General features: G+C 33.5%; 1 protein-coding gene across 2 annotated transcripts in view; it reads right to left on the bottom strand.

Moving 5' to 3' along the window:
• Positions 1-23615, bottom strand: part of ADGB (androglobin) — a 114180-nt gene that overhangs the window by 55110 nt on the left and 35455 nt on the right. For both annotated transcript variants that reach the window (XM_068677031.1, XM_068677030.1), the window contains 5 exons: positions 22186-22360; positions 21286-21376; positions 17242-17395; positions 10088-10118; positions 2123-2291 (listed from right to left, as the gene is read on the bottom strand). In XM_068677031.1, the coding sequence (XP_068533132.1) occupies positions 2123-2291; positions 10088-10118; positions 17242-17395; positions 21286-21376; positions 22186-22360 (620 nt within the window). The remainder of the gene's footprint in view (positions 1-2122; positions 2292-10087; positions 10119-17241; positions 17396-21285; positions 21377-22185; positions 22361-23615) is intronic.

Below are 23615 nucleotides of genomic sequence, written 5' to 3'. Positions count from 1 at the left end.
CCAGAGTTTTTCTGATTTCCCAAAAGTGATACAAACTCTGAAAATTCATCTTGTTTTGATGGTGTGGGAAATATAGACTAGTCAGGTAAGGAAATGCTTTCAACAGAACTGACTGGTAAAAATTAAAATGTTATGCACCTAAATTCTTCGAGTGATAAATTCTTCAAAAGTGAATACAGATGCTTTTAGTAAAAAACGCTTTACCAGTTCACTGTAAAAATAAGTTAACTCATATGCACTTAGAACAGGAATGTAAGAAACTGACAAATGCTTGGTATTTCTTAATATTGCTGTAGTCTACAAAATGTCAACCGTATTTTAACATTTCACAGAATCACAGAATCTCTAGGTTGGAAGAGACCTCAAGATCATCGAGTCCAACCTCTAACCTAACACTAACAGTACCCACTAAACCATATCCCTAAGTTCTACATCTAAACGTCTTTTGAAGACTTCCAGGGATGGTGACTCCACCACCTCCCTGGGCAGCCTGTTCCAGTGCCTAACAACCCTTTCAGTAAAGAAATTCTTCCTAACATCTAACCTAAAACTCCCCTGGCGTAACTTTAGCCCATTGCCCCTCGTCCTGTCACCAGGCACATGGGAGAACAGGCCAACCCCCACCTCGCTACAGCCTCCTTTAATGTACTTATACAGAGCAACAAGGTCACCCCTGAGCCTCCTCTTCTCTAGGCTGAACAAGCCCAGCTCCTTCAGCCGCTCCTCATAGGACTTGCTCTCCAGGCCCCTCACCAGCTTCGTCGCCCTTCTTTGGACCCGCTCAAGCACCTCGATGTCCTTCTTGTAGCGAGGGGCCCAAAACTGAACACAGTACTCGAGGTGCGGCCTCACCAGAGCCGAGTACAGGGGGACAAGTTTAAGAATCCATATTTTACACTCTATGTCACACTGTTGGAAGGACAAGGATTTCGAATTAAAAGGAAAAGTCTTTGCTTTTTGCCCCCCCCCCGAAAGCTGTATCTCTCTGAGCCTGGGGTCCCTAAAATGAGTCAGACAAGCCTTAACAAGCTAGTTCCTGCAGTGCTGCAGGTATAAAAGTTATACCTTCTCCCTTGTATACTCCCCCTGCATGTCTTATCTGCTCAAGAAAAACACTAATTTATGAAAATAAAAACTTCACACAAAAAAATCCCAATTACAAACTAAAATGAAAAAAATAAAAAAAAAGAAGTGAGAGTTTTCTCTGAGAAAATTACTCCCGTCAGCAATGTGAGGTTGTCCAAAGGAGCTGTATTTTTCCAGGCTCCTTAAATACAGAGAACAGAAGTTAAAGGGATACCCCAGAAGGGAAGGTGGGTACCAGGAGAAGGTAGAAATGAAAAATGACAGCAAGAACAGCATGCAATCAACGTGACAATTACAAATAGCAGAATGATTTTAAAGGACATCAGAAAAGGGTGTTTATTTTTAATATACAGATCAGGTCTGAAATATATATAAATACTAAGTAAACTACACAATTTTTAAAAGAAGAAATTTTAAAATTGGTGGGAGAATACAAAGTTTCTTTTCTGGAGTAAGTTCTGAAGTAGTGAGGGAAAAAAAAAATCTTACCTAAGGGCTGATGTGCAACATCAATGTTGCACTTGTCTTGATCTGTCTTGTCTATGCTTTATATGTTACACATGCATAATGCCAAGTGCTAAGTGTGAGTAAAAATGTGACATTTAGAATTTTTTCCCTTTCAAATATGGAAGATTTCAACAACTTCTATTGCTTTAGAATTGTAACGTTCACAGACTGAGGCCAACCAGTGGCTGATGTGTCAGATTAGAGCATCCGAATTGCTTTGTGCTCCATGACCTACCATGTTCTACCCACATTACATACAGTGTGTAATACACTTCATGAAGCTGATGGCTGTGTTCTCTGCAGTATTCTGGAGGGCACACCCAAGACAGCCTGGGGTTGCACCTACAGATTCACTGCCAATAGAGACAATAAGTCTGGTCTGAAGCCTTGGAACTACCCTAAAAAGGAAGGATAGTTACACAAAAAAGATCTGTTGAGAATAAATAGGTTTTATATGGTCACATTTCACATTCTATCATTATTATACCATACATTTTAAGGAATACAACACAAAACCTCTGCTTCTTACTGGAAACAAACACAGAAGTCTTCAAAGCTAATCCAGGTTTCCTTGGAAACAGAAGTAATTTCTGACTTGATTTCTTCCTTTGATTTATCTTCTGTCTGGCTGTTCATATCAGTATCAGCTGTTTCTGACATTTGTTTTGCATCAGAGCTAATATTTTCATGCAATTCTTCTGCAGAGATAAGAAGACACACAGACTCAATACACTGATAATATATACATCAAAGTAAAATTATATTTATTTTGAAAAATTATCCTGAAATTATTAGGGTATTTTCCATACATATTAAGAGATAAAATAAAATAAAATAAAATAAAATAAAATAAAATAAAATAAAATAAAATAAAATAAAATAAAATAAAATACAAAGTTCAAAAGATGACTGAAACAATTCTGTATAGGTTCTTGTTGCCTGCATCTGAAATGAGCATGTAAGAAATATATAACAATTTGTCCAAAGCTTCTGTTCAGTGCAAAGCTGGTGTGGCAGTATGACATATTTTTTTATTACCTCCAGAAGACAAAAAATATATTAGAGTGAGAACATAAAGACCTAGTTTTGCTGCTGGTACTTAGGTAGTACTCCTTTAATACTACACACACAAGTCTACTTGTTAACAGAAGTTAATTTGAACAATATTACCTTTGTGTTCTTGTAGAAAAATCTGAACTATTGTCATATGTATACCAAAATATCAACACAGAATTGTCATGTAGAAACATTTTGTAATTATTTAATAACATTTTAATTTGCATTGAAAGATCACCTTTCTCTGCCTTTACTCTGTGAAATTCATCTGAATTGTTGTAGGACATGTTTAGTCTTCTCCAAAAAGAAGTATTGAGGAGAGCTCAGAATAGCTGAGATTAATAGAATAGAAGAGTTCAAACATTAACAGCTATTAAATCAGAATGTTTCCTAAGGAAAAACATGAGGTAATATCCAAACAGGTTTTTACAAATCAGAAAGCTGATTAGAAAAATGCATAATTTATATTTAAATATGCTTTGTAATATTTCACGATCAGTGAAACATATAGCGATCTGCTGAATAATGAGTTTACCGGATATAAATGGTTCTAAATTATTTTTGCAACTATTTTTCAAGAATGAGAAGTAGTGTAATGTAAGGAGATGTCAGAAGATAAGATTTCTGAGGAGTGACCGAGGGGCTTGAGATTTAGTCTTGAGAAGTGGAGGTTGAGGGCAGACTTCATTGTTCTCTTTGACTGTCTGAAAGGAGGATGCATTTAGGAGGGTGTCAGTCTCTTTTCTCAGGTGACAAGTGATAGGATACAAGGAAACAGCCTCAAGTTGTGCCAGGGGGGATTCAGATTGGATATTAGGAAGAGTTTCTTCCCAGAGAGGGTGGTGAAGCATTAGAACAGGCATGGAAGCAGTGGAGTCCCCATTCCTGAAGGTATTTAAGAGATGTGGGAACATGACACTAAGGGACATAGTTTAGTGATGGGACTTAGTAGGTCAGCTTGATGGTTGGACTTGATGATATTAGAGGCCTTTTCCAACCTAGATGGTTCTATGATTCTTTGAAAAGTGCCAAAGACCTTTTTCTCTCCCTTACAGTATGGAAAAACTTCTTGAAAGCTGTGAAACCTAGGCTTTTTCTTAGATATAAGTTAATACAGCTTTCAGGCCTCTAGAGAAATAACCACAGTGGCTTACAAATCTGCCTGTCACAAAAAGGGTCACCAGAGATGAACTATGCCTTATGCCATTGCCATCTGCCATTACCATCATGCCATATGCCATTGCCAATGGCCTTATGCCATTGCCATCTTCCTACAGCTCGATGTTTCTCTTCATTTTGAACACCAGTGCTAGAATACTATCAATAGACTGTGTTTAGAATCTATTGGGTCAATAGATCTCTGATGGCTTCGAACAGAAGATAATGTTCCACCTTATTTAAAAGTCCATACATAAACCTTTCTGTTGATTATGCATGCAGACTGGGGCCAGAGGAAACCTTAGCCCTCCCAGTACAACTAAAGGAAAGCAAAAGCAGTGTCAATAAAATGGCTGAATTTTCCCCACTAGAAAAATATCATATGACATAAAAATGTCATATTTTACCCTTTTTTATCCCCGTATTCCAAAGAATATTCTGTTCAGAGCTTCCTGGCTCCATACAGAAATATAAGAAAAAAATAAAACAAGCTGCTTACATACATTGTATGCAAGAAGTGACACTTCCAGCTATGAGAAACTGCTAACACCGGGTGTTACAGTGAAGATATAATTTATGAAATAAAACTATAAATAAATTTGAAGCAAATCTTAAGAGCTGCTCAGTATAAATTATTATTTTAAGACTGACATATGGAAGATAATTTCAGAAAATAATTGCCCGTAATTTTCTTCTAATTTATTCCTTGAACAAATGCAAATACTAATCAAATACACAGGGATGTAATGTAAGCATATTATAAAGTTAAACCTGGCAAAGATCTTTAGAAAAAGGCAGAGCACATTGAAATTCAAGAACTTGATACTGCCTAGAACTCAAACTACAAAGATTAATGCTGCAGTCAAGACCAAGAGGAAAAAAAGTAACTTGATTAATCAGTTAAAACACTCAATTATAGACGTAATACTAAAACATCCACTGCAACAACAACAAATTACAACAAATAAAAGCAGATGAACAACTAAGAGCAAACCAACATAAAAACTCAAACAATAAATCTAAAAAGGGAAAAAAGAAAGAGTAGAATACAAACACAGATTAGCAGAGTTTATTACACAAATCCCTATTTTTATGGTAAGAAAAAATCGTACTGCATGACAATCTCAGAATTATTAGAAAGAGTAAAGTTCTTAAGAAATTGAGAAGACATTTCTAAGACAGTTAACATCAAAAGCTGTCATTGGTTTTGATAAGTGCTCATTATTTTTCAAGCTCTGGCTTTTTACTGAGATGCTTAAATGTAAGTCAAGCTCCCTCATCAAACTGACTACATTTTGGGTGCTGACACATTCAGTATCAGGACACTTTTTATCTGGTTATTTGTAGTCATGAACTAGCTCTTTAGGAGAACACACAAATTATGAATTCAAGGGACTGCTAGCCAAATGCATGATAATACTACCCTGTAAAAAAACTGTTCAAAATTTTTCAAAATTGAAAAATATTTCTCTGCTTATTTTTTTTTTTTTTTTTTTTGTAAAAAGCTATAGACAAACTGGTTTATGGGAATAGATGTACAAAAATGGAAGTTTCCCATTTAGAGCAGAAATTTCAGAGTCCTCAAAGACCCATGTGATCACCAGTTCTGATGCAAGGAAAGGATATAGAGTCAAAGATTGGGAAAAGGAGGAGAGTCAGCCCCTTTCGGTGGTGGACAGTCTGCAATACAATTGGATTATAAGTACTGAGCAATTTCTATTCTAAAACAATGCTATTCAGCAGCACAAAGTTAACTCTATGAGGGGGAAACTTATCAATTTGTTGTACAAAGGGTAATGAAAAGAACTATTTGAGTTAACTAAATATGACAGCAAAAGAATGAATTTCCTACAATGCTGTGCTGATAGCTGAAGAATTATGTTCATCTCTGCTCCTTGCATTCCTATATGGGGAAAATTATATGGTAAGTAATCCTCTGAAAGTATTTTATATTGTACAGACACAAAATGTGTCAAAAAGTCATTGCACTTGTTACCTTGCAAATACTCTAAATTACCATGTGTATTTTAAATTATTAATGCTATGTGTTTGATAGTGACCTAGACATATGTAGATATGCATAGACAGAGTAGTACGGAGGTCTGAAAAAAAAATTATCCAAAAATGTTACTCTACCATCATGAACAGAATATGTGTATCTATTACACCATTTTAGCTATTATTTTGCACAATAAGATATTTTGCTGATGATTGTAAAATGAGAGAGAACCCTACTTAAATATGCTCAAAGTAACAATATAGAGAGGTCTACAACAAAACACAGAAAGCAATGAAGAACATAAATTGCAAATGCATTTCAACCATAAAAAAATCTGAGGAAATATTGATATTCATTCAACTACATTTTTTAAATTATTATTATTTATTTATTTATTTGCTTTGTCATAGATTCTCACAAAATCACAGAAGGCCAGGTTTGAAAGGACCAGACCATTAATGAAAAACTCTGCTGGGACAAGGTGCATTATTCCCCTTCATGTGTGCAAAGAAACTGAAATATTAAATCTGAGCTGCCTTAAGCCAAATTACATTTTCATTATGAAAAAAGCATTATATAATACTGCAAAGCTGAAAGTAACTCCAGCTACCAACTTCAATAGACCATCAAATTATAGCCTCTTTTTTGGAAAATTTAAAGATTCTCCACACAATCAGAGAAAATATCTAGAAAATATTCTACATCTGAAGTGTACTACTTTGATATATCTCATAGGTATAACAATAACGTCACACTGAATAATTCCAGCATGTTTATTTGAAATTTCACTTTCTGATCTTATCATTTCCAGACTGTATTTTAGTGTCATCATGTTTCTGGATAAATATACTGGAACAGCAAGATTTCTGTGAGATAACATATAATCATGAGAATAATGTGATAACATGAATGAGTTACATCAGATTCACTATCTGCACCAACAGCAATTAGGAATCATAGAAAAGCACTTTATCTTGTATATAGCTGCTTTATGGTAAAAGCAGAGCAGACAGAGCAAGTGTAAATATGTGAACATTCATTTTAATACAGAGCACAATTAAGTGTAATTATATGTTTTAGGACATTTTTTTGTTGTTGTTCTGGCAGATTTGTAAAGCTATGATTTTCTACTCAGGACATTCGAGAGAAAGACAGTGATGCACCATATTTACAACAAATGTGAGAGGACAAAGTTTCCTAAAAAAAAAAAAAAAAAAAAAAAAAAAGGTAGTGAAGAGCAGGAAAAGCATTCATTTATATGTTTAAATTTGCTTGTAAAATAGCACTGCCCTCAATAGGAATGCTTGTCAAATCTGCTGTAAGTGAAGAGAAGGAACTTTCCTGACATCAGACTGTCCATGTATTCAGCTGTCTGATGACCTGTAACCAAGCTCTGAAGTTATTGGATCCTCATTCACATACTTTGCACACTTTGAAAAGATTTTAAGAATGATAAAATGTGCATTAAAAATCCTATACTGATAAATAAAACATTTTAAATAAGATTTCTCAGTTTCCCTCAGTCTTGGTTCATGATTCATGTTCTCAGACATTATGTGGAATTGAAAGTCTCAGTGAATCATTTTGGAATAATAGGAAATAACCCTCACAACATACAGTGCATGACACAGTGCAAAGCATTAAACCAAGATTTATTAGTAAGCCTTCTGTCCCAATAGTTTTTTCTTTTAAAATGATTTTTTTTGAGACGGGGTTTGTAAATAATTAATTAAGACATTAAAAGAAAGTGTGTTATTTAAAGAAAAACAATCATACCACCTAATATGAGCATAGAGCTCCAGTCTTTGAATCCAGTAATGATTATTAACTATATAAAGATGTAATAAATGGATTTTACATAGAGAAATGACAAAACACAAGTGGAGATTGTGAGGAAAACCCTAACATCAGCACAGAGGATTTTGTTACAGTAGTAATGTGAATTATTAGTATTATAGGTCAGAGGATGTAAACATGTCCACTTCCGCATTTTCCTCTGTTATGCTATGAGAATACGAACCTCATGGAGAAAGCTGCCCACAACTCTCTGTAGCATGAGAAAGCTTGTTATAAAACAAAACACAAGACTATCACATGATATTTTGTGGACATACACAACATACCAGTATAGGTATCATAGAGATTTCTCAACTCTTCTCATGATGTTTGCTGATAAAAATTCACAATAAAGCAAAAAGATCTTCCAGTAGATGATAGATGCAAAGTTGATTGATTTATACAAAAGAAGAGCAACAATGGGAGTCATCTCCAGATTACCTAAGCCACAGAGTAAGTCATCAGATTTCTCTCTTCTGGCTATTTTGGCTACAAGAAGTGTTTTTCAGAATGCAGCATGCAAAGATTGTAAAAAAGACTGAGGGATTTTTTTCCCCAATGGAATTAAAAATATATTTTTTTTTTAGATAACCCTGCATTTTCTTGTTCTTTCAGTTTCAATTTCTTACTTTTGAAACATTTAAGAAGTATCTCATCCATTCAGGATATGTTGCTGAGTGTTGATGAAGATACCTCACTTTTTAGGATTTTATCCACTTTAACAACCAACAGTCTGATTTTTACAAATTTTGAATGATAACTGTTAAAAACTTTATCATGTTATTACTCTAGCACCAATTTCTACCATTCCTGAGTAGATTTTGAATAAGCAGAAAAGACAGCTATCTGGCTACTGAGATGCACTAGCTTCAGAAGCAATTAATAGTGACAGCTACAGAAATACTCCAACATCCCAACATATTCATGTCAGGCTTTAAGGAGACATCTACTGCAAACTACTACATTTCTACTGAATTTTGGAATAGAACTAAAAGAGGTACAAAACTGTGAGACAATAGCTGAAGAATTTTATTTCCATCTCATTAACTTATAGAATTTTATACAGTGAGATTTTGGTTCTATTTACTGGAAAGATATTAATAAAAATCCTATATAAAGTCAAAAGAAAAGATATTCAAGCACTACAGCACTTGAAATCATTAACAGTTCTTATGTAAAATGTAATGTTTTAATGTAAAAATTGTCTTTTACCTGTACAGAACATAATGATTAAAAGCTATTTATTTGTAAAAGATATTTATTAGTATTTATTAAGATAGGTTTTGCAGGAATGACTCACATTTGCTTCAAGATATTTAAAAATCATAAATGTATTTTCAGTCTTCATTATACTTTAAGCATGGCCCAGTGTTTTTTTGTGTGGTTGTCTTTCTTTATGAGCTTATCTTGTATCCTATTTTGGAGTTACTAGAGCTGGTTGATCGGTTGCACAATTTTCCAAGAAATGAGTAAAGTTTAAAAATACATGAACATTCATGTTGCGTGAAATTACTGTGGTTAATTACTCTAGAAGCTAAGAAACTGTGTACATGCTTTAATAACTGAGAGGTTAGTTATCACATTTCTCAATTACTGGAAGAAGGGATCACATTATTTTACAGAGAACAAAATCAAACATCTTTAAAACACTATGTTCTGTGTCTTTTCCCCCCATGAGAATCAACATTCAGAAATGCTTAAAAAGCAAAGGTGAATTGGACAGACTTCTATAGGGACTAAATAGGTGAAAACAAAACAAGTATTAATATCACATGTGTGAATCCTAGTGTAAGTAAAGCATGAAGGTTATTCACATTTCACATGTTCTTCTGCTCTGGGATTCACTTTCAGGACTCTGGTAGAAGGAAGAACCCTATCAGAAAGTGTTGGAGAGGTTTGTTGTACATAAAGCTTATTTGGTCACTTCACTGACAAAGAAGGAACATAACTTCTCCCGCCAACACTGCTAAAATATTCACTTAAAAAAAACAAAAAAAAAAAACAACTTATATTGAAAAATAACTCAGTATTTTCCATCTGCACACTCTTCAAACACTAACCTAAAACCATAGCATTTATTAAAATTGAAGTTGTCCTTTTTTATTTTCCTTTTCTTTTATTTCAGGGGGAAAAAAAAGTACAATTAAGTAGAAGTAAAAAATAGCGATCAGAACAGCTCTGTACAAAATCCAGTATATTTTACTGCAGAATAACTTTGCAGTGTGTAAAGTGTATGTTTTTCAAAAAATTCTTGCAAGTCAGGGATTTTTTAAAATACCAATCTGAAGATTTCACTCTATGCAATTACACCCATTCTTTGAAGTCTTTCTCCGTAAAACCAACACCCATAACAACATGACTGTTCATATTCTTAACGAGGGTTAGCACCAAAGCCAAATGATATGAGACTGGCAAAGTCTGAATATAAATTTCAAACATACTTACTTTCAGTGGGGGTCTCTGCATTATGCTGATCCTGCATGAAAGAAAAAAAAAATATTTAAATATTTTTAAAGAAAATATTTGCTTTTTGGGCAGTCCTTCCTGAGCTGTAATAAACAAGCTAGTAAGTTATCTCTGAGGAGAAGAAAGGGAGAGGGAAGGTGAGAGGGAGACAGAGAAGTGATGTTTATCTAGAGAAGTGCATGTGAGTCTCGGATAAAAGATGTTCTGTGTGCCTACTCCTATACTATTAAAAATGTTCTCTGTTACCACTTTTCTTTGACTATAAGTTCTATTCTAAGAACTAATTAGTTCTATTCTAGACCTGATTCTATCCTATTCTAATTTTCCATTCTTGGAGAGTATATAGAGAGCTCCTTTTTCTAACAAATGTTTCTTACTGTGCAAGTGTACACAAGTGGCAATGGAGACAGCATGCCTGATTGTTATCGCATCTTCAGTTTTGTATCAGCTGTACAATACAAAGTTACCTGCCGTTTTTCTTTTTCTTTTCTTTCTCTTGAAAATCCCATTTTCAAGCTCAAGGAGCTGGATTAACATGAATACAATATCTATGTGCACTAAACTTAAAATCCAGTTAGCCAGCCTTTTGGAAACTCCATATTCCATTACACTATTAATGGTTTAACTGTACTAGTATTACCTTTGTAAATATTGAAGCCTGCAAACAACTTTGCAAGTTTCTTTTCTTTCCACCTAGGTCACAATTATACCTAAACTTTGCACATTGTCATTGTGCAGTAACTTCAGATCTGCCTTGACTCTTATTACAGACTTTCCTTGCCCACACAATATGCAGGAACCTGTGAATGCATCCTTCGAGGAAAGACAGGGCTTTCAACTTTAATTCCTAGCTGCAATAAAATTCTTCCTGCAGCATTTTACAGCACCTCCACAGTCCCAGAATAAGCTCTGAAATCTCACCACTGTCAAAATTCTAGGTGCTTTATTTTCTCTGAACTAATTAAAGGAATGAGCTGAGTGAATAAACTACAGATTTAAGAGTCTCTGTCCCAAAATAGTACAAAATAATAATACCATGTACAATGTAACTGCAGTATTTTCTTTATTAAGAGAATTTGAAAGGCTTATTATTGCACAGTACAAAATCTAAAATTTAAATCTTTACTTTAAATCTGATATATATTTTTAAAGAATGTTCATGAGTAAAAGCTCAAAAGAGATCTAACATAAACAGCAATTAAGACTAAAATACATAGATTGTTGAAATTTTTAACTGTTGAAGAATTTGGTAATTGAAACATTACATCTTACATGTCCTTTTTAGATGCATTTCTAGCTTTTTTTTTTTTTTTTTCTAGCAAATGAACTGAAGAGGAGACAATAGGATTTTGCATCTAAGGGCCTGTGTACTTTAGCTCCTCTTTCCAAATTTCTGTATGTATAACTGTACAAAACAGAAGACAAGCTGTGATCACCTGTCACAGTGCATTCACAACTCAACATTTGGGTCTAAAAATCTCTAATTATGCATGGACTACATATCCTCTTTAGACTGTGACTGCAGAAGTACCCGTGCATACAGCTGTCTTTTATTCTGCACGGTAGTCTTCAACCTGCATGGTCCCAGAACTGCCAAGTTTTCTGTAGTAGGAGTCGCAGGGTCAACTTCCTTTTCTGTAGTACAGACACAGTGTAGTCATAAGGTGCCTGCTTCTGTAATGGTATGGGATGTGTCCGTCTACCTAAATCTCAGTGGTACTGAGATGACTAGGATTGTTAAGGAAGTTCTCGTGCCTCAGCTATAGCATCTAAAATACTGGCATAGAAAGAGAAACTAAAGTCATTTTTCTCTTTTAATGAGCACACATTATCTGAAGGGCCAAATGTGCTCTGCCATAGTATCTGATAAAGAAGGAATTTAAAGACAGACTTGGATCCTGCTGTGAAATATGAAATGATGCACAGAGATTCAGGAAGAGTTTAGTTACTTACTGTTCATATCAATAGGAAATCTAAATGCAAAATGTGAGGCAAATTTGCCAGTTAACTTAAAAATCTAATTAGTCGTCTTTTAGGTTTTATAATTGTTCACACATAGTTGTAAAAATAATTGTAATTCATAGATTTATATCTGTCTTATTCATTTCAAAGATTAATTTGTATAGTTTAACCTCCTAACATTAGCTATGTTGTTATTTTACTCAAATGCATAAAACAAAAAATATTATAAAAGCTATCTGATATTTTTATAAAACAACTATCTTTTTTCTATTGTAGAAAAGACATTTAAAAAAACCTTTCACACGATTTTTTCTGGAAACAATCTTCTTCCAAAAATAAGTTACTTGGATATAATTGCAAATGAAACAATAAAGCTTCAAAAACATCATTTTTAAGGAAAAATATATATACGTTTCTTAATATCTTGCCCTGTGTTACATTTTTAGGTTTGATGTTGGCCTGAGAGCTATATCACTAAAGCGGTTTAAAAATAGTCACTTGGACACATTGTTTTTTGCCTGTTCCCGAGTTACTGTTTTCTTAAAATGTGTTAGTTTATTTTTAGCTGTGTTGTGGAAGGTAACAGAGATGACTTTCAAAAGAAGGCAGTGGTACAAATGTAAGAACAACTGCAAAGTTGATAGATGTGCACAGACTGAGGTACAGAAATGGCTTAAACATACTGAATTACTAATATCCAGTATTATTTTCTTCAGCCTCTGATATTGGAACTGTCCCAATCTTTATAAGCAAATAGATATTTATGGGCCTGTCAGGAAGATTTGCTATACCACAGATGTCCAAACTGAGTGTTCAAGTCCCTTTTCTAATTCAGATGTATAACATCCCATGTATATTTTATTTTTCCTTAAAAAATAAGTTGTGAGTTTTCACTTTTTGCAGACTGAAATTACCTTCCAAACATTCTTAAAGAAATTTGATTTTTTTTTCTTTTTCTGTCTAGCCATCCTGTAACTCAACACCAATTCACTGAGCTTAATAGACCTTAAAGAACTATGTGCTAAGAAGGATCATGATGAGGAGACGAAAAAGCTTGTTATGACATGAGTCTGGGAAATTTACAGGTAACGTGAAAAAAGCACAAACTGAACAAGCTAACTAACTAGACTGACATCAGTTGTGAAGCAAAAGTTAACTTGGAGCTTGTATACATAGGGATGACACTGAAAAATAAAGTATAAGCATCAAAGAACAAGTGTACTGTGATTAAATTACTAGAAAAGAGTGGCAATTTTAATAGTTCTGTTCTAGTAAGTAGCATTGCCAGAGAACTTTATATGGAGGAAGCCATGAAAAAAAAGTCAGAGTATTCTTCTTAAGATTTCTGGGTATAGCAGTCAGGTAGGTCCATTAAATTATTTAATAGCCATTGCAAATTCTGATGTGAAATGTATTTGGACTAGGCTTTTATTGCTTTGTTAGCATTCAACATTTCCTTGAAAAGAAGGTAAAAATATTTATTTCTAATGAATTTGCAGATGACTTGTATTAAATAATTCATCTCAATAAACAATATTTAAGTATGATTCTGAATGAGAGAGCTGCAAGAAAACACTGTTCTAGGATAACCTTTTTCTCAAAAAAGCTTGCCAAAATTACTGTTGTAGACAACTGCAATACATACTATGCAAATTATGTATGAGGGCCGTTTTTTGTTCTGTTTTGTTTTATCCCCAAAGGTAGATAAAATGAATGAAAATGAAAGAAAAAAAACTAAAATTCTGAAAACTTTCTAGAACTGGCAGGTATTTATTTCACAAATACATTTTTGCAACTAAATAGAACAAACCAAAAACATACTTCCAAATGCATTGCAATGCATCTTGCATACATAAATACAAAAACAAGAACATAAGTATGTTCTTGTTGAATAAGAACAAAAAACATCTAGTCCAACCTTTAACCTAGTACTACAGTCCATTACTAAACCATGATACTAAGTTTTACATCTACACATTTCTTGAGCAACCAGAGTTGGTTACTCAACCACTTCCCTGGGCAGCCTGTTCCAATGCAGCACAACTCTTTCAGTAAAGAATTTCTCCTATTGGAAACCTCCCCTGGCACAAGTTGAGGCTATTTCCTTATCTTATCACTTGGTGCTTGGGAGATGAGAAAGATTCCCACCTCGCTATAGGCTCCTTTAAGGCAACCCTGCAGCATGATAAGGTCTCTCCTGAGCCTCTTTTCTTCTAGGCTAAACAACCCCAGTTACCACAGCCACTCCTCAAAATACCTGTTTTCTAGACCCTTCACCAGTTTCATTGTCCTTCTTTGGACAGTCCAGCACCTCTTCATTGACATTGATTAAATATGCCAATTTAAACTTGCTGAGGATCTGGCTCAGCAGCTGACATATCAGATTTCCATTAAAGCATAAAACTGCTCCATCCCAAAAGTTTTACCAGATCTACATCTCTATTAAAGCAGGTCTCTCCTGAATATCAAGCACACAGCTTAAAATAGAAACAAAGTTATTCATGATTAATATAACAATACGAAGTTCTACAAATTAGCAATTACAAAGTGAGTAGAGGATATTAAAGTTTCTCTTTCAGTTTTTGCTTTTTTAAACACTAATTGATTTTAAATCAGACAAACAAGAAATGATTTAGATGTATATTGTTGTTTCAAGTTTTAAGAATATGGAAAGAAAGCTCTTCCATAATGAATTTCCCAAAGGTATTCATATAATTTCTTGATTACAATGTTTAATAGGTGAAATAAAGAAGATTGCTCTGTAAGTTAAAAACTTTATTTTCTTTTGCAGTCAGTTCAAATGCAGTGCTACCTACGTACCACAGCTATTAATAGGCACAGTATTTTTCAGCTGAGATTTAAACTGAGGCAAAGGTAAGGTTCAAATATAAGCTAATTAGCTGCTCATGACTTCTTACATTTCATGTCTGAATCAGATTGCCCTTAGACTGTCACACTCTTTTCTTCTTCAAACCATTCTATTTTTTATTTTATTATTATTATTATTATTATTTACCAATGTCTCTCATGTATTTTCTTAGTTGCCCTTGACTCTCCTTGTTTGAATGCCCTACTGTGACATACCAGCTTTCCACACTCAGAATGGCTCTTAACTCCTGAACTAGAGGAGAAAGTCAGTGACATTCCAACTTCTGTGACATCCTACTTCTGTGTTCCTAGTACATAAATGTCTATTACTTTGCAATTATCTAAATCTGTATTTGTACAGCCATAGAGACAAAAGTAATCCAACCAATAATTATTATACTACTTACAGCACCTTTTTACCCTGCTGCTCTTGTAATGATTTTTGTAAGCTGCAATTATTAAAAAGACTTCTAAAAGGCTATGAAGTACTAATTAAGCTATTATTTGTTTCTAAAACACACACAAAATGCAAAATAGACAAAAATATATTCTACTGCAAAGATTTCTCTTTCACTGCAACATTATCTTATTTTTAAATAATAAATACCAAATAAATATATCCACACAGAGATACAGTTTCTAGACACAATATAGATATACAGCAGTTTAAAACACTGAGTTTCAGATCTGAAATATAAAAATGGCATTATACTGTACTCTGAAGAGTAAACATGTATATAGGTAATCCAAAAAGTACACAGAAAAAAAAATCCCTTTACTTGAAAATTTACAAAATAAATTATTACTTCCCTTGTCCATGAAGACACTTAACACTATCCTCAACAGAAGTTCTGTGGTCTTCAAACACATTTTGTAACAAACCCTACGTCAACGAAATACCACAAATATTATCCCCATATGTATTTATCAGTTTGTCCCAGAAAGGTACTGCAGAAATTTTGATATTGGATCATCTTTACTACAAGATTGTAAAGATCAGCGCTTTGATGCTGTTTTTCCTTTATGCAGCACTATGGATAAATATATTTTATAGAGTCTCTTAAATTATTTTCTATACTGTAATCATATTGAAGGTTAAAAAAAAAAAAAAAAAAAAGAAACAAGTGAAAAAAACTATAGAAGAGGCACTCATTCTTTACTTGTGACAGAAAATGAATGTGAAGGGGAGAACTGTAGCAAACATTTAGAAGTTGGGCATGCTTCTTCCCCATCTTCCCCCAGATATAATTTGTTTATTAAGTTGGATTCAGATTTTGAGAAAGGCATTTGTTAGGCTGGCTTCTCCCTCATTTTTCAGAAAGTCAAAGAGAAAAATGCTCTCAGATGCTCTTATGAGTGGTGTTTGCTGCACTAAGTATGAAATTGAAGAGAGAATGGCACTGACAATTTGGATTCTTTTGTAGGTGTTGTGCTAGTAAAATGACATCCGTGGAACTCTGTTTGTTCAATCACTTGAATGTTTCTGTCTCTGTTTCTCCATGCAGCAAATAATTTTCCTGTACATAATATTTTGCATGAAATAGTGTAGTTTCCAGAAAGTCTCTGTTTGTAAATCTCCTTTCTCCATTCAAAACATAAGGTTTAAACACTACAAGTAATGTTGTTTTAGACCCATATCTAAAAACAGACTTTAGTTGTTTATATAAAGAACAAGGTACAATCCTTTTTTTTTTTTAAACGACAATAACAACAAACAGTGGTTAGATCTGAATTCATCCTAGTAACATTTTACTGAACTGGGGTAAGATTAACCTTATTTATCATGGAAAACTACAGTGGCAACATGTACCTAGTAATTTCTAGTGATCACCATTTCCTTTTGTGGAGGCATTTCCTTGGCCAGCTTGGCAAACTGTGCTCAGTATGCTATCCCTAGTGAATCTGTTTGAAGAAATTTGGAGGCAACCTGAGAAAGCACTGAGAAATCCTCATTTGTGTGAATTTATAGTGTTAGCAATATTACTTTGATAATCTAAATAAAGAAAAAATCAAACAACAACAGAAAATAAAAGCATAAATATAAGTTTAAAATGGAAAATATTAGTAAAGGTTTCCCATACATCAATGTGGCTATAAAGTGGAATGAACAGGGAATTTGCTTAAATATTGTGGGAAGTGGCAGATAGCTTACTAAGCTAAAAACAAACAAACAAACAAAAAACCTATATGTTATAAAATGTATATTTAAGAATCAAGCATTTTCTATTTCACCTTTCACTATCCTTTGCAATATAAAATTAGGTCAAATTAAAAAAAATTATATATATAAAGAAAATTTTTACCTGAGAATAATCTTCTGCATTTGAGTGTCTCTCACTTTGATTCATATCCACATTACTGTCATTTACATTACCAGCATTACCAGCATTTTCAGTGACAGTATAGAGCTCGGTCAGTAAATTAAATCCTTTTTTGATGGTAGACTGTGGGAAGCAGCTAAATAATAAAAGAAAACTCAGACACTTTAATACATATATTTGCTCTTGGTCTTTGTAACTACTATTTTCAACAGAATTTAAACAGAATTCTGTCAATATAATTTGTACCTCCTTTATTTTGACAACAGAGCAGCACAAAAAGTACATACACATATATTCCTTATCATTAGTGGCTTGGCACCACACATATATCTATGCTTGGCTAATTAACTAACCTTAAAATATAAAACCCAAGCCAGCTGAGGAAAACTAGATGTTAATACCAGAAATGAATAAATTTCTATGGCCCATAGACAGGGGAAAAAAAAAAAAAAAATATATATATATATATATATATACACACACACACACACATATATGTGTGTGTGTCAGAATAGTTTTTTTCTTTTTTTTTTTTTTTTCTCCTCAGAAATCAGTCTCCAAATGTACCAGACAGATAAAACATGTGATAATTAAGTAAACCTTTGTAAGGCCAACTCTTGCCGTGGTAGATGGAAGCTCTGCCTCTAACTTCAGTGAAGGCAGAAGAATGAAATATAGAAATATAAACAATTCTTTCCTTGTCAAGTAAACTAGCAGAATGAGATCAAAACAATGCTGCAAACATGACAATTAGATGTGAGTAATTGTGTTATGGCAGCAACAACAACAACAAAAAAGAGAAAAATGTAAGTATGTGTTACCTAACTCTTTTCTTAAGGACTGATATAATGAAACATCAAAATCTTTATCAGTAACGTGTCACAATTATCTTTCCCTTGAGATCTTCAAAAGTTTTATTAGAATAAAAGCAAGACATTAAAAACAATTTCAGCCCCAGTTGTTTATCTAAGTCCTTCACCTTATTTAGGCAGCTATATTACTTTAACAAAATGTTAATTCTTGCTATATATTCTTCTTTTCTACCTATTAATTAAATCACAGAAGATGAAATCAGCCAATTCTCATGGAAACTTAGAATATTACATAAACCTTTCTTGACAAAACAGGGTAGTTTGACCACGAAGGAATCTATTGAATATGAAAATAAATATATAAAATAACATACAAACTTGTTTGTAATGTAATGTATGTTAACACAAAAATAAATAAATTAAAAATAAAATAACGTCTTAATTCTTATTCTCTCATTCTTTCAATAATGTATTTATGCATATTGCTTTAAGCATTTTTGTGTGTTTCTACTCCTACAATTTGAAAACAAGTAATTTACCATATTTTAATCAGGAAAAAGCAACCAAATCAGCAAAACAATGATTTTCCCTGAGTATTCCAAAATAATCGAAGGACATTTTTTTCATGTGCAAATGCTGTTCTTTCAAAAATATCTTACTGGCTTATTATCAACCCAAACAATCACTGTGATCAAAATGTAGTACCTGTCAAATATGCATTTTTTTCTGATTACTTAGAGATGCATTTAAAACAAGTTTCATACACGTTAAATATAGATAGGTTCCAAACAATATACAAATTGGACTCAGGCTCAAGAGAAGAAATATCAAAATAACATAAACCTTTTTGTGTTCACTTAGTATGTCATACATTCAGTGTGTCCTTTTTCAGGAGTTCAGTCAGAATAAAAGAGAGATTATAAAAGAGAGATTAACTGCTAATAATTTTAGCAGTTGCCTAATGAATGCTCATATCATAACTTTAAGCCTGACAGTAATATGCAGTAATAATGCAGTGAGTCAAAGGGAAAAAAAAGAAGAAGAAAATAAAAAGGACCTGATAACCTTAATGGAAATAATTTTTTTTTTTTTTTTTTTTACTGTCAGCAAGAAAGTGTTAACTTTGAATATTGAATATTGACTAGAAGTCATGCATACATCAAAACTTCTGAAACTTCTCTGAGAGTCCTTGTTTAAAGACCCTGGTTTTCAAGGGATTATACAACTTCCAAACAGTCTTTAATACAGAATATTTACATAAAGTTGAGCATGAACAGATTTAGCTACACTCTCAGGCTGCTTGTAACAACTATAGTAAAAAAAATAGCATTAATTTTCCAACTATGTGAAGTCAATAAAAGTACTGACATGCCCTTAAATGATTTCTTTGTTATGTACAAGAAATTAAAAAAAGATCAGTAGTTTTAGGCAAAATTTTAAAGATGTTAAAGAATTTTCCTATTTGTAGTGGAAGTGACCTATTAAATATTTTACTTTTTTTGGCCCCCTAATTACAGAAAATTACAAAATATTTTGAGGTTAACATAAATCTCTGAATTAAATAATAAATTAGACTTTGATGGGTATTTTTCAACGTATAATCATACTTTCATTAAAGATACCTAATCTACTTCCTGGCTGATATATCTCATATGAAGAAACAAAAGAAAATGGGGATTAGATTTTTTTTTTCTCCATATAATTTTATGCTGAATTTTATACTCTAATTTAGCAAGATGGAAGATCCTTCTATATTCTTCCTGAATTACGGGAGAAGTAAAAACTGAAAAGAGATTCAGCCACGTTAGTTCCCTCTGATAATTGGATGTGACTGAGTCAACAATTTTCCAGAGAAAATCATATATATGATGTAATAATGGAGCCAGAAATGAGCAAGAGACTAACATTAAGTAACTGTTCAGTCAGGTGTTACACTGGCTATCTTTGGCACATGCAGATTATGAACTTTACAACAAAAAAATAGAATTAGAAAAAATACAGCCAAATTTTGCATAGGGAGTTGCTAATGTTATGAAATTATTCTATACAATTTGTTGCAAGGCCAGATGAAAAAAAAAAAAAAGCCACCATTTCATCAGGCTTTTTAAATGCTCGTTAATATTCAGAAATATAATTTTCAATGATTTGTGTCTAAAAAGAAACCTCCAAGAAAGCAGGAGAAAAGAGATATGAAATTTTTACACACAAAAAATAACACTGTAGAAAAAGGTTAATGACAATATATTCTGTGACATGAATCAGATGAAATTGCCACAGTTCATTAAGCAATGATGGACAATAAAGGTGTTTATTACAGATCACGTAAGGGGAACAAACAAAACTGTCTGTGAAGGGGCTTGCCCCAAACTCCTGTTAAAGAGAAAGATATGAATCAACCAAAGTTAAAAAAAAAGGGGGGGTGGGTGGGGGATCATATTCAGGAAAACTTTTGAAACATGAGAAGAGAGCTTGAAAAGACAAAAGGATGATGAAAATGTGCAATAGAGAGGAGAAACCTTGGACTGGAAACAGCAACAGACAAACTGGTTTGTCACTGCCTGTAGCTACCCCACTGGTGTGACAACTTGTGCCTAGGCCAGACAGCTTGCTGCCAATGGTTATCGGATACACTGAGCTTTGTGTATCCAGCTAGGGGACTGTACGTACAGGGTGTGACCATCAGGGACCAAAAGAGTAGCCTTTCTCACCAGCATGTAGATTAGCAGATTGTAGAAAGCAGCATACAAAGCCTACAGCACCCCAACTTCTAAAGGAGCTGCACATACACAGAGGTGAACCCCAACCTGAGGTGTGGGCACACAGGGGACCCTGCACTCCCAAAGGAGAGGGTGCGCTTGTAATCTGTGATGCCAGGAGGGTGCATATAACAGTATGTGTATGTCTCTGTGCATTATTAGAAGTTTTAGGACCAGTTGCGGGAAAGGTTTCAGATTTTTTTTTTTTTTTTGAGTTTATTAACATTTTGTAAGTGGTTTGTCTATTGTAATGCTGATATTGATCCTAAACGTACAGTTCACTGATTGCCAAATTATTATGTGACATCAATAGAGTGCTTTGATCCTGATGTGCTTTAGACTACATGAACTGATCTTTTTTTTTTCCTGTGACCCAAATAAGAATAAGCCATTGTGTTTTTACAGTGAAAAAGACTAAAAAAATGGATGTTGCTGCTGAAACTATACTGCATACTTACACATCTTTTGGTATTGTGACAGGGTTCAATTTGTAGTTCAAAAATAGGCTAGCAATCTCGATATATTGTTCAGGTTTCTTTATCACAGGCTCTGGAAAAAATAAATATATATTCATAAGAAATATTTAATACTTACTTGACAGATTATTTCCACAGGGGATTACTCACCCCTAAATAATTATACAAAGACTTCAGGAAATAATCTCCGAACACCATGACATGCACTTGAACAAAACAGAACAACTGGGGTGGCTTTAGGTGGTGTATCATGAGCAAATTAAATGCATAACTCTCTGACTCTCAGCTTGCAAGATATTAAAGGTGTGTTTAACCTATATGTAAAGTTAACCAAAATAGCTCAGAACAGTGGCAGAATATTTTGCCTTCGATGATCTGTTTCCTATGTTGGCATATTTTGCTAGCTTGAATATGAAAGCTTTACAGGCATGCTATCTCACGTTATATACTTAATTTCATTATGCAGTCTAGACTAGGCCCAGAATAAGTTTACTGTTAAAACTGTGAATAATTGCAGAAGGGCTAGTCACATACTTTAAATATTCAACAGGTGTTTAGAAGCTTTCATGGCTCTGCCTCAGAGCTTCTGCACTACTCTAATAATACTCCCTCTGAATTTTCTCCAGTACAGCACAACTTTTTAGCAACAGATTAAGACATTTCTCAAAGCATTTAAGAAATAATAGAGTAATAGAGCTAAAGCAAAGTATTACAGAAATTAAAAAAAAAAAAAAGAAAAAGAGAGAGAGAGAAAAGAGAAAAAGTAAGCCATAACGCAGTTCTATTGAAATTATGCTAATAGATGATAAGTATGTGCTTGAGAACATTTATAATGATTAAAATGTAATTACAAATTTATTTCAGAGGTTTGTGTAGACAAACCTGTAGAGTCAGGTATCACAGCATTTTTCTTTTTCTGACGGAAACGTTTCCAGCGAGGAACTGGTGGTGACTGTGGTGGTGCTACCAGAGGGCAGGACCTCGTTCTAGTAACCAGGACAGGATGGCTATATATTTGTGAAAGCCCATATTGCCTCAGATTCTCTGAAGAACCAGCCTATGAAACATGGAAAGACAATCTCACTGGGCACAGCTCTCCTTTCTCATTGCCCCTCTCTCTCAAAAAACAAACAAACAAAAGCAGTATGTGCACAGAAGCATCTAATGACTTAGATAACAAAAGAAGCAAGAACAGTTCACCTGACAACATTATCCAAAAGCATTCTATATAGGATCAATATAAAAAAGCAAAATTGAATACTTAGAAGTGTCTACCTATATTTTAATTTTCAGAAAAAATTGATCACTTCTTTGAATATATTTGTACAATCATATTCTTTGGGTGTCATAAAAAGCGTAAGTGAACCAAAGTGTCCAAGTAAGGAAACAACACTGACAACATTTTGCTTCAAATAAACATATTTAAAAGTACTTTTTTTAATTTATTGAAAAATAATTTGTGCTGAATTTATAAATTAGTAGGATTCTGAAAGTAACTGGTGTTTTAGATACCTTCTGATGATGAATATAATGTAATATCTTCATAATGTAATATCACTTTGAACAACATAATTAAAGTTAAGCTTCATAATGTAATATCACTTTGAATAACATAATTAAAGTTAAGCTTTTTATGTTATGGCTAATTAGACAACACACTGAAGACACAACAGTTGATTCATATATACCAAAGCCCTTAGTAAAGGACTTAAGAGCAATTTTAGTTGTGGACATTGAGTGGTGCTCTTCCCATTAAAACAACACTGGTCTCATATGAAAGTCTGTTATATTTTCTCTGTTGAATGTTCTGTTTCAAGATTTGTACATCCTTACTTTGTTTTGAAAAATACACCTTCTTTTCACTGCTAGATAAATCGCCTATAACATACTTCTTTAACTCATTCATCAGCTCAGATTCTGATTGTACCTGTTCATCATCAGATGGTCCCAAGGTGGCATAATTGCAAGCAGTGCAGAAGAGACTGTGGTTGTGATTGTCAGAGTTATTTAAAGGGAGAGGATCAAATTAAATGCTTTAAGGTACATAAGCGATATATTGTCCTCAGATGATCTCTGAATTTATAAAGATATTTTACAGGAGCAGTGACTGGGTACACACACATTCTAATAACTTAAAAATGCAAGCTAAACCATCTGAGATTGGATGGATATTGAAGAGGGCCAGTTCGGTGCTGTAAAGGAGAATTCATCAGCTGCTGAGCAGGAAGCATAGTTGCATAACAGAAACTACTGATTTTTTTTTTTTCATCTTGTTTGAACAAACTTAAGACAATTACGTTTACTACATAAAT

Source organism: Anas acuta, chromosome 3 (assembly GCF_963932015.1).
Source record: "Anas acuta chromosome 3, bAnaAcu1.1, whole genome shotgun sequence".
Classification (NCBI taxonomy): Eukaryota; Metazoa; Chordata; class Aves; order Anseriformes; family Anatidae; genus Anas; species Anas acuta.
Note: the sequence above shows the minus strand (reverse complement) of the source record. Positions and strands in the feature narration are given on the sequence as shown.